Below are 14,764 nucleotides of genomic sequence, written 5' to 3'. Positions count from 1 at the left end.
ATTGTGTTTTTTTTTTCTTTTTGTTTTTTTGGATTTGGCTTTTTTTTTTTTTTTTTAAGATTTATTTATTGTTATATGTAAGTACACTGTAGCTATCTTCAGACACACCAGAAGAGGGTGTCAGATCTCATTACAGATAAGGTTGAGTCACCATGTGGTTGCTGGGAATTGAATTCAGGACCTCTAGAAGAGCAGTTGGTGCTCTTAACCACTGAGCCATCTCTCCAGCCCCCTTGGCTTTTTTTGAGACAGGGTTTCTCTGTGTAGCCCTGGCTGTCCTTGAACTCACTCTTGTAGACCAGGCTGGCCTCGAACTCAGAAATCCGCCTGCCTCTGCCTCCCAGAGTGCTGGGATTACAGGCATGCGCCACCATCGCCCGGCTATGTTTTCCATTTTTTAACACAGGTGGTATTTTTCTTTTTAATCTCTGACTCTCTTCCTAAGAACTTCCCAAGTATCTTGCGAAGTCTGTTGAGGTTTCAGGTTTTCTCTGTTTCCATGTGTCTGCCAAGTCTCTCAGCCAGTCAGCTAGCTTGTGCTGGTTGTTGGCTTCTTGTTTCACCCCTTTGGTCCGTCCCTCTCTGCCTGACCCCGGACTGTTGCAGGCTTTTAATCGGGCTGCATTTTCCCCATAGGCCGCCTAGCTCTCTCTAGCATGCGCCCCAGTCCTTCACTGGAACCCTGTTGAGCTTGGGAGATGCCCTGAGACTCCAGTAGGAGAGAAACCAAAGCTCGGTTCTAGCTCCCACCAGCCGAGTTAGCTCACGGGCCTCCTCTTAAAAGAGCCTCACAGGCTAGGAAACTGCTCCAGGGCGTGTGTGGAAACAGTGATTTTCTTTTTTCTCAAGCTCTAAGTCTGGATTCTAAGAAGTCTGTACATTAGATGCCATTTGTACCCAGCCTCTTTTTTTCCAGAATAATGACTCTTGAGACTTTTTTATTTATGAATAAATGCCTAGGTCATAAGCTTTGGCTTATTCTCTGACTCCCTTGTAACTTACATAGCCCATTTATTCTAGTCTATGTCTGCCACATGGCTAGTTATCCCTTCTCAGTTTTGTCATCTTTCCCCCTTGACCCTTTCCCAGAGTTCCTATCTCTCTCTCTGCCAGATGTCCCACCTTCTAATCGTGCCTCAGCCCATTGACCATCAGATTTTTATTGACAGGTGATACTTCCATATAATGCATGAGAGATTCTTTCTACATATGAGTGACCATGGTTTAGAAACATGATTTACACCCCCCACCCCCCTACTTCCGTTCCAGCATGGAAGAAATCTTGTGAACTTTTTTAGTCACCAGATACATTGATAGGATTGGGAACATCAGCTTAGCAGGGTTGGTGGATGCTAGTGAGATACTAAATTAATATATTCCAAGTTTTTAACTTAATAGTGAAAAAAAATAGAGGAGAGAGGTGCAAGGTAAGGAGCCTACCAGCACTTGGTAGGTAGACGCAGAAAGGTCAGGAGTTGAATAATTATCTCTAAGCAAATACTTTTAAATCCATATATATCAATAATTAAGGATATTAAACCCACATGGTACAGTGTTTGATGTATTTTAAGATGGTCTTGAGGCCTAGGCTGTCCTCAAGCTTCCTTTGTAGCCAGGAGTGACCTTTGATTTCTGGTCCTCTAGCTGCGCCCTTCCAAATGCTAGGATTACAAGTGTGGGATGTCACATCCCACATGTGTGCCACAGAGGTCAGTAGGATCAAACCCAGAATTTTATGCAACCCAGAATAGTTTGACTTGTTATGTAGGTAGGTAGATGAGGCTGACCTTGAACTTTTGGTAATCTCTCAGGTGCTGGGATGATAGGCATATGCCACTGAGCTTGACCAAAATACTTTATTTAATAGTACGAGGTAAGCCGGGCTGTGTTGGCTCACGCCTATAATCCCAGCATTCTGGGAGGAAAGGCAGGCGGATTTCTGAGTTTGAGGCCAGCCTGGTCTACAGAGTGAGTTCCAGGACAGCCAGGCTACACAGAGAAACCCTGTCTCGAAAAAAAAAAAAAAAAAAAAAAAAAAACCAAACCAAAAAAAAAATAGTACGAGGTAAAGTTGATGGGGGAAAAATGTTTTTACATTTGTCAATGCAAAATATGCTCTCATTTCAAAGGAAATGAGAGTTTATTTTGAGACAAATACAAGTGGCCCATGGCCTGAGAACATATTCAAGTTATTCCAAATGACACATTCCCCTGTATAGAAGTGCTTACCTGGATTTTTTTTTCTTGACTATCACAGATTTTTTTATTGGATATTTTATTTATTCACATTTCAAATGGTTTCCCCTCCAGAAACCCTCTATCCCATTCCCCCCCCCCCTTGCTTCTATGAGGGTGCTCCCCAACTCTGACATTCCCCTACACTGGGACAATGAGCCTTTATAGGACCAAGGGCTTCTCTTCTCATTGATGTCCGATAAGGCCATCCTCTGCTATATATGTGACTGGAGCCATGGGTTGCTCCATGTGTACTCCTTGGTTGGTAGTTTAGACCCTGGGAACTCTGGAGGGGTCTGGTTAGTTGATATTGTTGTTCCTTCCATGGGGTTGCAAAACCCTTCAGTTCCTTGGGTCCTTTCTCTACTTCTTCCATTGAGGACCTCATGTTCCATCCAGTGGTTGGCTGTGAGCATCCGCCTATGTATTTGTCAGGCACTGGCAGAGCCTCTTAGGAGACAGCTCTATCAGGCTCCTGTCAATAAGCACTTCTTGGCATCCACAATAGTGTCTGGGTTTGGTGTCTGTATATGGGATGGATCCCCAAGTGGAGCAGTCTCTGGATGGCCTTTCCTTCAGTCTCTGCTCCACACCTTGTCTCCACATTTCCTCCTGTTGCTATCTGATGATATTCTTAGCTTTTGGCTTATTTAAAGCTAGTTTGCCAAGATGTATTCCAAAAGGGGTACTCAGCCAGATGCAGAGGTTGATAGTAAATGATGGGTAGAGGAACTAAAGATACTTCAGTATCATTTTGGCTTTTTATCTGTAACATTCTAACTCTCCACTGACATTAAATTCTGAAGTTCAAATCAGCCTACAGAAGGTACATTTGGCTTTTTCAGGGGAACCTAGTTTTTTCATTCTATAACAATCCAGATTGTATAGTGTTTTTGCATGTATATTGGGTTCTGACAATCTAATTTACTGTTATCCTAGGTTGCAAAAATCAGGCTCTACTACAGTTGTAGACTCAGTTTCAAATAAAGCTTTTATTTCCCTTTTTCTCAGGGGTACTGGTTGGAGGTTTTGTTTGCTTGCTTTTAATACAATGTCTCATTTGGTGGCCCTAGTTGGCTTCAAACTTGCTAAGATCTTCCTACTTCTGCCTTCCAAGTACTAGGATTAAAAGTTGATTTATGCACGCGAGCATGTTACATACATATGTGCTTGAAAGCCAGAAGCATGCATTAGTTACCTTACTGTCTTCTCTCTGCCTGTTCACATGTGTGAGGCAGAGCATCTCCCTGTGCTTGGAGCATGCATATTTTCAGCTATAAAGGAAGCACTAATAATTCCTTTATCCCCTAACTCTGTCAGAGCTGGGTTACAGGTATGTATGGTGTGCCCAGCTTATTATTTAATGGGGTTCAAACTCCTGCCCTTACAGTTATACAGCAAGCCCTTTTTTTATGAGGTTTTTTCTTTTTTTTTTTCCTTTATTGATATATTTTTTTATTTACATTTCAAATGATTTCCCCTTTTCTGGGTCCCCACTCCCCGCAAGTCCCATAAGCCCTCTTCCCTCCCCCTGTTCTTCCATCTACCCCTTCCCACTTCCCTGTTCTGGTATTCCCCTATACTGTTGCATTGAGTCTTTCCTGAACCAGGGGCCACTCCTCCATTCTTTTTGGACATCATTTAATATGTGGATTATGTCTTGGGTATTCAAAGTTTCTAATCCCCTTATCAGTGAGTACATACCATGATTGATCTTTTGAGACTGTGTTACCTCACTTAGTATGATGTTCTCCAGCTCCATCCATGTCTTAAGAATTTCATGAATTCATTGTTTCTAATGGCTGAATAGTACTCCATTGTGTAAATATACTACATTTTTTGTATCCATTCCTCCATTGAAGGACACCTGGGTTCTTTCCAGCTTCTGGCTACTACAAATAGGGCTGCTATGAACATAGTGGAGCATGTGTCCTTATTGCATGCTGAAGAATCCTCTGGGTATATGCCTAGGAGTGGTATAGCAGGGTCCTCAGGAAGTGTCATGCCCAGTTTTCTGAGGAACCGACAGACTGATTTCCAAAGTGGTCAGCAAGCACTCTTAACCTAAGAGCCATCTTTCCAGTTCCCAAAGGAACATTTTTCTGATGGTAAGAAATTGTCAGTTGCCAGGTTAATCCTTCAAAATGCTGTTACTTGAATGTACACTTTGACATCATGTCAGGAATCAGGGTACTGGTGTTTTAAGATGCTAGGATAGAATTAAGTCAAAGGTACTAGTGATTACTTAGATGATCATCATTAAGAACTGTTGACAGCACGTCCTTCCCATATGTTAGCCAGAAGCATCCTATCTGTCTATCGATCTATCATATGGGTCTTTTACCTGCATTTGTGTCTATGCACCACTTGTGTACCTGATGCCTGAAGAGGCAGGAAGAGGGCATTGGATCCCCTGGAATTGGAGTTACAGTTGGTTGTGAGCTGCTATCGCATATGGGTGCTAACAATCAAAACCAGGTCCTCTGGAAGAGCAGCCAGTGCTCTTAACTGCCATCTCCAGCTCCCCCTTCCTTTTTTAAAAGTTAAATTAAAACATGCCTTTTAAACGTGTATGCTTATTTATTTGAGACAGTGTCTCACTATATAGCCCTAGCTGGCCTGGAACTCTGTATGTAGTACATCAGTCTAGCCTCAAGCTCACAGAAATTCTCCTGCCTCTGCCTCCCCAGGGCTAGGATTAAAAGCATGAATACTTTAATTTTATTTTCTTGTTACCAACTTTGCAGATTATAAGCACACCACAGAGAATCACCAATTCAGGAAGTGTTCTGATTGGGAGTCCATACACCCCTGCACCAGCAATGGTCACTCAGACTCACATAACTGAGGCTGCTGGCTGGGTTCCCAGGTAAGAGTATCAGAAATTACTGTTTCTAAGCCTCCCGCCCCCTTACTAGTTTGCTATCTTATCTTCTTCCTACCTCTCTCTTTTTACATTTTACATTTATTTATTTTGTAAATGTGCACACATAATGCCATGGAGTATGTGTGGAAATTAGAGGATACCTTTGGGAATCAGTTCTCTTTCCATTGTGTGATTCCTAGGGGTCAAACTTAGTTTCTCCGTCTTGCCAGCAGGTCCCTCTCTATCTGTCATTTCAGCAGCCCAAACTATGTATATGTGTATATAGGGGGTGGAGTATGTGACCAAGCGTACAGGGGCCTGTTGAGTCCAGAAAAGAGCATTGGCTCCCTGGAACTGGAGTTACAGGCATTTGTGATCTACCCAATGCAGATGCAATGAACTAGGGAACTGCAGTTCCCTAAGAGATCAGTGTGGACTCTCAACAGCAGAGCTGTCTCTCCAGAAGTTCCTTTTGTTAAGTTTTTGTGTCTGTGTGTGATGTATGTGTTCATGTTTGCATGAGCATATGTATTCATGAATATACATGTGTGTGCGTGTATACATATGGAGGCCAGAGGTTACCTTGATTGCCATTTTATTTACTAAGGGGAAGTTTTTTGTTGAAGCCAACTTGCTGATTTGGCTAATCTACCTCACTATTTTACTCCGATAATCTCCTAACTTGGCCTCCTTAGTAAATGCTGTAATTACAGGCAGGTCACCCCAAAGTCATACCTTTTGTGTGTGTGCTAGGATCTGGTCCTTGGGCTTACATGGCAAGTGTCTTATACGCTGAGCCTTTTCCCCAGCCCTGTGTTCTCTTGCTTTGTTAATCTAGTTCTATTGGTTGTTTTTTTGGAGGGGGGGGGGTATTTATTTTGTTTTGGAAGGTCTTAAGATGGGGCCCTGATCAGACTGCCTGTACCTTCTGAGTGCTGGGATTACAGGTTGCTGGTAGTTTGGTAGTTTTTGTTGTCTAAGACAGTCTTAGAATATAACCCTGACTGGTCTGGTACTTGATACACAATACTACTGGCACTAAACTCTTAGTGACCCTTCTGCCTCAGCCTTTTGAATATTGAGATTACAGTTATTTGCTATGATTCCCAGCTAGTTTAGATCCTTAGAAACTAATATAAATATTGTTTTAAAATCACCAATTATAATTTGGCTCAGTCTGTAGTTGGCTTGCCTCCAATCTGGAGTGGCGCTTCGGCAGGTACCACCATGTCCAATGAGTGCAACCATATTTAAACTGAGAAAAACAATTTAACTTATAACTAGATCTCCTGACTTTAAAATTCTAAAAGAGGACTACTTTTATGATTATAATATTTAGCTGCTTTGGAGATATAAAAACGAATTTTATATTGTTTTGACACATAAGGAAGGAGTTGTGTTAAGTGTTGGCATTATTCATGAATCTTCCTTCAACTTTCCTAAAACTCAGAAAGGAAACTAGGAAAAGACGACAAATGTATTAACATTTCCATTAAAACTTCCCTTAATTTTTTAATAAAAACTAGGCAATATCCCTTTTATTACCATTTTACCACCATTACTACCAAATCATTTTTCATCTTTATTTATGAAATGCTTTCTTCCCTGTTACCTCAGCACCCCATCATCTGTAAAAGGTAATTAACAGGAGTGCATTAGAGTAATCCCAATACTGGAGAGACTGAGGCAAGATGAGCAGAGAGGCAAATTGAGAGTGCTTGGGGGCAGCCTGGGTTGCATAGGAAAACCTTATCTCGCCGGGGCAGAGTGGCAGCATGCAGGAAAGAAAAGCCAAGCTGAAGAAAAGGCTCAGTCCTTAAGAACCCTTGTCCTCAAAAAGGAACAGAGTTTGGTTCCTGGCACCCATAACCACCTATCTCCAAGACATCCGAGACCACCTTCTAGCCTCTGTGGGCACCCACATACCTGTGGCTTAGACACACACACACACACACACACACACACAAATTTAAGGGATGAAAGGAAGATATTAAAGTAACACTCCAAACCTTGTTTTTATCACATTTGAAGTTTTATTACTTGAGGAGTTACATACTTGGTAACACACTGCTTGGGTTCTAGCCTGTGCAAGTGTGCAGCAAGCAAACAGTGAAAATCTCCTTGTTTCAAGGAGACATTAGCTAGTGTAGCAACAGCCCTGACACATGCTTTGTGCTTTATGCCATGTACACTGACAGACATACGTTCATGTATTATAAAGACAGAACAGTTTGTAAAACTTAATTTGTAAATCTGTACTGTTTTTCTCCCCAAGTATTCATTGAACTTATTCCAGTTTTGGATTATTATATTGTCATGTCTTTATCTCATTGTAAAAATAAGTTTTCTTTTGTGTACATTCAGTGTAGAGTGAGACAGTTTATAATAAATTATTTAAATAGTTGTGTTTATGCGTTGTGCTTAAGCTATCTTTTTGTCTTTTTAGTGATAGAAAACGAGCTAGAGAATTTATAGACTCTGATTTTTCAGAAAGGTGAGTATAAGTGTGCTTTGTTTCATATTCCACTATGGAAAGAGGGGAGTTTCCTTTGCAACTTTAACTTTATTTAGTCTCTACCATTATTTCATTATTTTATCAAGGTTTTCAATTTACTTATTACAAGTTTCAGTAGATAGCTTGTGACTTTGTCGTTTAGACCCCTCCCTTGTTTTGAGAAAGACCGTGTTCTTCCAGAGTGAATACACTCCATACTATCCTATCTTGCCCAAACGTTTAAACAGTTGTTGGGTTTTTTTTTTTTTAGTTTGTTTTGTTTTGCTTTGCTTTTAAATAGTTCTAGATCATAGCAAACACTTATTTCTCTAGACAGTTTTCAGGGTATGAGGCCATCTTAGAATATTAGTACAGTGATTCTCCTTCCTGATTATATATCAGAAGTACTGTAATGCATAAATGTCTCTCAAGTCAGCTCTCTCTGGCATTAAGTACTGTCAGTTTAAAAGCTAGAAATATGGCTCAGTAGTGAAGCTCTGTATGATGTTATTAGTCCTGCTTCCATTCTTAACACTAACAGGAAAAAGAGAAGAACTATTGGCTTAGAGCCCTTCCTTATATGAGCCTAAGTTCAAAACGACATGCTGGCCGCTATACTAGGTACCATATTAGTATTACAGTGTATTAAAATGTAAGTTGTCATCTCAGGGTCAGTCCATTGACTTGATAAGATGATTGGTCCGTTAATAAAGCCTTGCCAATGGTTTTTACAATATCCTTAGCTCTTAGGGAATTATAAGCCAGCCTGGGCTAATGTGAGACCCTTTTCTCAACTGAAAAAATGAAATAATAGAATCTTATTCTAGGAACAAATAGAAATAGTTAATAAGTTTACTACAAAAATACTCATCAACATTAGTCAGTTAAAAAAAAAACAAGTGAAAATCACAGTGTAGTACTCTTTTGTTGATTTTTTTCAAGAATATGAAGCACCTAAAATGCTCCTGTGCTACTGAAGGCAGTACAAATGATCACAGTAATGTTTGGAAGTTGGCACTATCTGTAAAACTAAATATAGATAAACCCTGACTTATTAGTGTCGTAAGTATATGCTGAACAGGAATTCATACATATACCCACAAATATTAAAAAGTTTTCTTAGATGTATTTACACACTTACACACACACACACACACACACACACTCACTCACAAACACCATGCATTCTGTGCCCAGGAGATGAGAAGACATCAGATCTCCTGGTGCTGGAGTTTAACAGATGGTTGTAAGCTACCATGTTGGTGCTCGAAACTAAACTGGATCTTCTGTAAGAGCAAAAGGGCTCTTTACTACTGAGCTCTCCTAGACACACACACACACACACACACACACACACACACACAACAAGAGCAAAAAGGGCTCTTTACTACTGAGCTATCTAGACACACACACATAACAAGAGCAAAAAGGGCTCTTTACTACTGAGCTATCTAGATACACACACACACACACACACACTCCTACTTAATAAGGGTTTTGGGAGAGTGTTTTGTTGGTTTTGTGTGTGTGTTTGTTTGTTTTTCATTTTTGAGCCTCCCAAATGTTAGTATTACAGGTATGTGTCATTGTGCTTAGCAATTAAAGAGGATTTGGGATGTGTGTGTGTATGTATGTATGCATGCATGCATGCATGCATGCTTGGGTGTCACATGCATGTGGGTGTTCTTGAAGGCCAGAGAGAGCATTAGATCTCCTGGAGCTGGATTTAGGGTGACTATGAATGCCGGAAACCAAACTCTGGTCTTCTGTAAGGAACAGTATGCTTTTTTTTAACTGCTGAGTTATCTCTCTAGCCCTAACATTTTCAAAATTACATTGATTGATTGATTGATTGATTGATTGATTGATTGGTTGATTTTTGTGTTTATCAGTGTTGGTGTGCATATGCCACTGAACAATTATGTAAGTCAGAGGACAATTTAATGGAATCAGTTCTTTTCTTGTTTGGGGTCCAGCTCTAATTGGGGTCATTGGACCTGGAGACAAACACCTTTATCTATTGAGCCACCTCACCAGCCCCTCAGAGTGTACCTACTACTACTTAAATACTCAGTTCAGACTTTGCTATTTTTCTGTTTCTTTCTTTCCATATCAGTCAGTGCTTAGTTTTACTACTTTTTGCCTTTCAAATTTTGCAATTCTGTTTGTTCCTCTTCCTGTCTACTGACCTAGTTCCAGGTCATCACCTCCACTTCTTAGCTGACTTTTCTTTCACTGCCTGTTTCCCCATAAATTCACCTTCCACTTTAATACAAGAATGTCTGCCTAAGTGCAACTCAATAACCACTTAGTGACTTCACTGCATTTTAAAAGTAGCCTGTGAGATACAGTACCTGTACTCTGGGATGCATTAATGATTCTTTCCTAATTGTATTCCTCAGGGATCTCTAAGGGAACAGAAGAAGTACTAGAGTGAATACATACATACACTAAAAAACAATTTAGACTGGTTTATAGGGTGTGGTCTGGGTGGTCCAGCAATGACTGTTTCATAGTGGAAAAAGCCAAGAAGCCCATAGTAATTCAGTCTCTGAGGCTGAATGTCTCAGCATTTCCATTCTGAAGCGGGAGTTCTGGAAGATTCCTGGAGAGCTACTCGTCTTTGTTGAGTGTTGAAATCCTGAAGGAATTGTATCTAAACTATTGAAGGAAAGCCTCAGCCATAGGACAGATGAGTTTGCCAGTGAGAACAAGGACAAGCAGGCAAAAGGCAGAGTTTCCTTCTTCCATGTCCTTTATCTGGGCTGCCACCAGGTGTGGCTGAGAATTAAGGTGATTCTGTGCTTCACATAGTCTGGTTAAGAAAATCTGAAGGAGCTGGACAAGGCGGCGCACACCTTTAATCCCAGCACATGGGAGGTAAAAGCAGATGGATCTCTTGAGTTTGTGGCCAGCCTGGTCTACAGAGTGAATTCCAGAACACCGAAAGCTGTTACACAGAGAAACCCTGTCTCAAAAAAACAAAACAAAAAGAGGGAGGGAAAGGAAGGGAGGGAAAATCTGATGCAACTGGATTTTTATGAGTTTGAGGCTAGCCTTCTCTATGTAGTGAGTTACAAACTAGCCAGAGATACGTAGTGAGACCCTGTCTCAAGAAATAAAAATTAACAAAGAAACCTAGCTGCTTGGTTTTAGTTAATTATAGAAGTAGTTAAGTTGACAACCATAACAGGAATGTAGGGAAATGAAGGAAGATGTCCTTTTGAAAGAGCTTTTTTTTTTATATAACACAGAACATGTAAATAATTTGTTAATAAGTTTGATTATGCTGATAAACATGATGAGATGAAGTCAGGTTTGTTTGGCTTGTTGTTAAGGCGCAGCCTGGTCTTCATCATGTCTGCCGTGGCTCCCCTTGCACACTGTACTGGCTGGCTCCGCCCTGCTTGTTTTCTGTATTTTGTATGTTATCTGTTCTCTCCACACTGTATTTCTGCTGCTTGTCTTGACTAAAACTCTCCTCACGCCCCTCCTTTGGCCTTTACTCAATGTTGATGACTCTCCCTGCAAGTCATCTTCCTGTAGGTTAGAACAGCTGTCCATCTTCACACTTCCACTGCATTGTGAGTAGCTGTGCCTGGCACTTTTACCTTTCATTATGTATATGTTTTATCATCATGCTTTAGGTCTCACTGAGGGAAAGAATTTCACCTCTATTTTTATACTTCAGGCCTCTAATAGTCTTTATATATATACTTGATGCTCATATATTATTAGAACTAAACTGACCCCTCAAGTTTTAATGGGTAAGAACTGAGATGGTGATAGTTTTAATGTCAAAGAAAAGTATAAAAAAACACATAAACTCTAGGAGGTAGAGTTATTATAGCTTTTCACAAATTTATTTCCAGTGTCTAATAGTCACTGGCATATAGCAGTAATTTGTCAACACTTGCTTACTAAATGAATGATATTGTAGAAAAGCATTCTATATATTGTTAAGCTCTTAAGATAAAAATTAAATTTGAAAACATTTCCTCTATTCAATTTAAATTTTCTTCATTTGTAACAGAAACAAAGTGGTTATCTTCTGGTTTTTGTTTTTTGTTTTTTTTTTTAACATGGTTTTTGTAGAGGAAGTCTCTAATGAAATATGAATTTTTTTCATCAATCTTTCTCTCCTAGTAAACGAAGCAAAAAGGGAGATAAAAATGGGAAAGGTTTGAGACATTTTTCAATGAAGGTGTGTGAGAAAGTCCAGCGGAAAGGCACAACATCATACAATGAAGTAGCTGACGAGCTGGTGTCCGAGTTTACCAATTCAAATAACCATCTGGCGGCTGACTCGGTAGGTAGATCATGAATTATGCTCAGACTGTGATTCCTGGATTCAGTACACCTGTTGGTTTCTGTCATTGGTGTGAGGAATCTGGAAACTTGGGAATCCTTTGAGAGTTCCCTATTTATTCGTATGTTTGTGTATGTGATATTTGTGGGCACATGCATGCCATGACATATTTGTAGAGGTCAAAGGACAGTGTTGTGGGAGTCAGTTCCCTCCTTCCACCTTCACCTGAGGTCATCAGGCACACATGGGAAATACTTTACCCTGCTGGTGCATGTCAGTAGCCCACAAAGATAAACTTTTTTGTTTCTTTGAGTCAAGATTTCTCTGTGTAGCCCTGGCTCTCCTAGAACTTGCTTTGTAAGTCAGGCTAGCCTTAAACTCAGATCTGCCTGCCACTGCCTTCTGTGTGCTGGGATTAAAGGTTTGTGCCACCACTGCCTGGCAGTAGTTTTAAAATATAATATTGGGGTTGTGTAAATTTTGGGGCACTCAGGAAATTGAAGCCGGCTTGTAGTATAATGAGCACAAGGCTAGCCTGGGCTACATATTGAGATACACACACCCCACTCCCATGTCAAATAAACAGAAATAGAAAAGTTCAGAATACTAGGATTTTACCCAGAAAATGATGTTAAATGAAGCCTAAAATGTCATGAATACAATATGTATATTCAGTTCCATAATCTAAACTTTTTTAGTTGATTTAGATTTCATTTTATATTTCGATGGGCTTAGTGGTCCCCACTATCCTTTATTATCACATTTAATTGATTTGATTTTTGTTGCTAAGAACTTCCTATGTATAACAAGGTAAGAACCTCATGATACAAACCTCATGATACTGTACATTTATTCATTCAATAAAAGTCTTATTACCAAGAGAATGAAAAGTTGGCTGAACTAATCAGTGTGCAGAGAATACAGAAATATTTTGGGATATAGACTGAAAACAGCTGTTTTGCACTGGTCCATGAACCATATCATAAGAGGCACAGGTCATAGACCTTAAAACATGTGTTCTTGATGTGCATGTGTATGTTGTCTGTGTTGTATACATGTGTGTAGAGGCTCATGCATGAGTGTGCAAATGATGGAGGTAACATTGGGTGTTTTGCTTTCTCAGTTGTCACCTCATTTTTGTTTGTCTGTTTATAGACAGTGTCTCCGTTTGCATGTCTGACTGGCCTGGAATCACCGTGCAGACCAGACTACCCTTGAATTCATAGAGCAATACTTGCTTCTGCCTCCCAAGTGCTGGGATTAAAGACATGATACTGTTCCTGGCATCCTCACTTGAAGCCTAATGATTGGCTATCTTGGGAGGCCAGTATACACCTAGGGTCGACATGTCTTCACTGCCCTTGTATTGGGGTTGCAGATGTGTGCTGCAGTTGGCTTTTACACAGGTCATGGGGATCCAGACTTAGGGTCTCGCCCTTGCATAGTGAGCACTTACCCACTCAGCTATCTCCCCAGCCCCTATGTTTTTAAAGTATAAAATTCTACAAATAATGCAGGCACTTTGAATACTTTACCTCTCTGTGTATATATTTGTTATGGATATTAATTTTTATCTATCTTGGACTTCTTAGGAAAGCTTTGTATGCAGCTGAGGCTTACCCACATCTTTGTTTTCTGCATCTCCAGGTTTCCACTTTAGTCCTCCTCCCCCACCCAAGATGCCCCTGTAGGGTTTTTGTCAGTCTAGTGGTGCTATAATGTTTGCTTCTTAGGTTATTTCTGTTAAAGGTGTCTTCAGGACTAGAGATCTAACCCAGTGATAGAACACTTTTTTTAACATGCATGAGGCCTGGGATTCAACCCTCAAAACAACCTAAAAAAAAATAAAACAGACAAATAAATGAAAAGTGTCTTCAGACTTGGTAAGATATCTCAGCTGACAAAGACATTTTGCCACCAAGCCTGATGACCTGAGGTCAGTCACAGGATTCATGTGATGGAAAAAGAGATCGGGCTTCCACAAGTGGTCCTTGGAACTCTACATAGACAATATGGCAAGAATTTATGTCCACCACCCCTCTCCAAATAACACACACAAGTTGAAAAAAAAAAAGTTTACAAGTGTCTTCACTACATATTAAATCTGAAGTTATTTTCAATGGGCATAGAATTTCTTCAGTACTTGGGAGATACTACTATTAATATCAACAGCATGTGAAAGATAACCTGTAAAATTCACCACTTAATAAAAATATTTTTTAGCAGGCTTATGATCAGAAGAACATTAGACGAAGAGTTTATGATGCTTTAAATGTGCTAATGGCGATGAACATAATTTCAAAGGAAAAAAAAGAAATCAAGTGGATTGGCCTGCCTACCAATTCTGCTCAGGAATGCCAAAACCTGGAAGTAAGTAGGGATACTCTTGGATATTTGGCTGGATTTTGTAGTTGTTTGTTTTGCATGCGAGACAGTTAATTTAGAAATATAACTATGTGATATTAAAATGTTCCCAGTTGTTCATGTTTGCTTTACTTTACCATTACTTTAAGACTGTGGAAAATTTTGAATTGGAAGAGTTTTGGAGATACAGTTTGCAGTTTATTTTATAAAACCAGGAACTGAGGAACAAAATGTCAGTGAGTGGTTTGGGCATGAAGGGGACAATGGCATATACCTCTAATCCTGGCACTTCAGAAGTAGGAGGAGGATCAAGGGTCAAGATCATCTCAACTATTTGGCCCAAAGCTAGACTGAGATATGCCGTCTCAAAACAGACCAACAACAAAAATCCAACACAAGAACAACAGCAAAGTTAAATGAATGGATTTCATTTTTGTCGTTTCTTAGAAAGTATCTTCATTGCATTCTAATTTATTTTATTTTTTATAGATTAATT

General features: G+C 39.9%; 1 protein-coding gene across 13 annotated transcripts in view; it reads left to right on the top strand.

Moving 5' to 3' along the window:
* Nucleotides 1–14,764, top strand: part of Tfdp2 (transcription factor Dp-2) — a 126,595-nt gene that overhangs the window by 87,402 nt on the left and 24,429 nt on the right. For 9 of the 13 annotated variants that reach the window (XM_052187608.1, XM_052187614.1, XM_052187615.1 and 6 more), the window contains 4 exons: nt 4,983–5,104; nt 7,548–7,595; nt 11,742–11,904; nt 14,128–14,274. In XM_052187608.1, coding sequence (XP_052043568.1) covers nt 4,983–5,104; nt 7,548–7,595; nt 11,742–11,904; nt 14,128–14,274 — 480 coding nt within the window. Of the gene's footprint in view, nt 1–4,982; nt 5,105–7,547; nt 7,596–11,074; nt 11,180–11,741; nt 11,905–14,127; nt 14,275–14,764 lie in introns of those variants that run through there. The other 4 variants (XM_052187609.1, XM_052187611.1, XM_052187612.1 and 1 more) reach the window with 4 other exon arrangements.

The sequence above is a fragment of the Apodemus sylvaticus genome, chromosome 7 (genome assembly GCF_947179515.1).
Source record: "Apodemus sylvaticus chromosome 7, mApoSyl1.1, whole genome shotgun sequence".
NCBI classification, from domain to species: domain Eukaryota; kingdom Metazoa; phylum Chordata; class Mammalia; order Rodentia; family Muridae; genus Apodemus; species Apodemus sylvaticus.
Note: the sequence above shows the minus strand (reverse complement) of the source record. Positions and strands in the feature narration are given on the sequence as shown.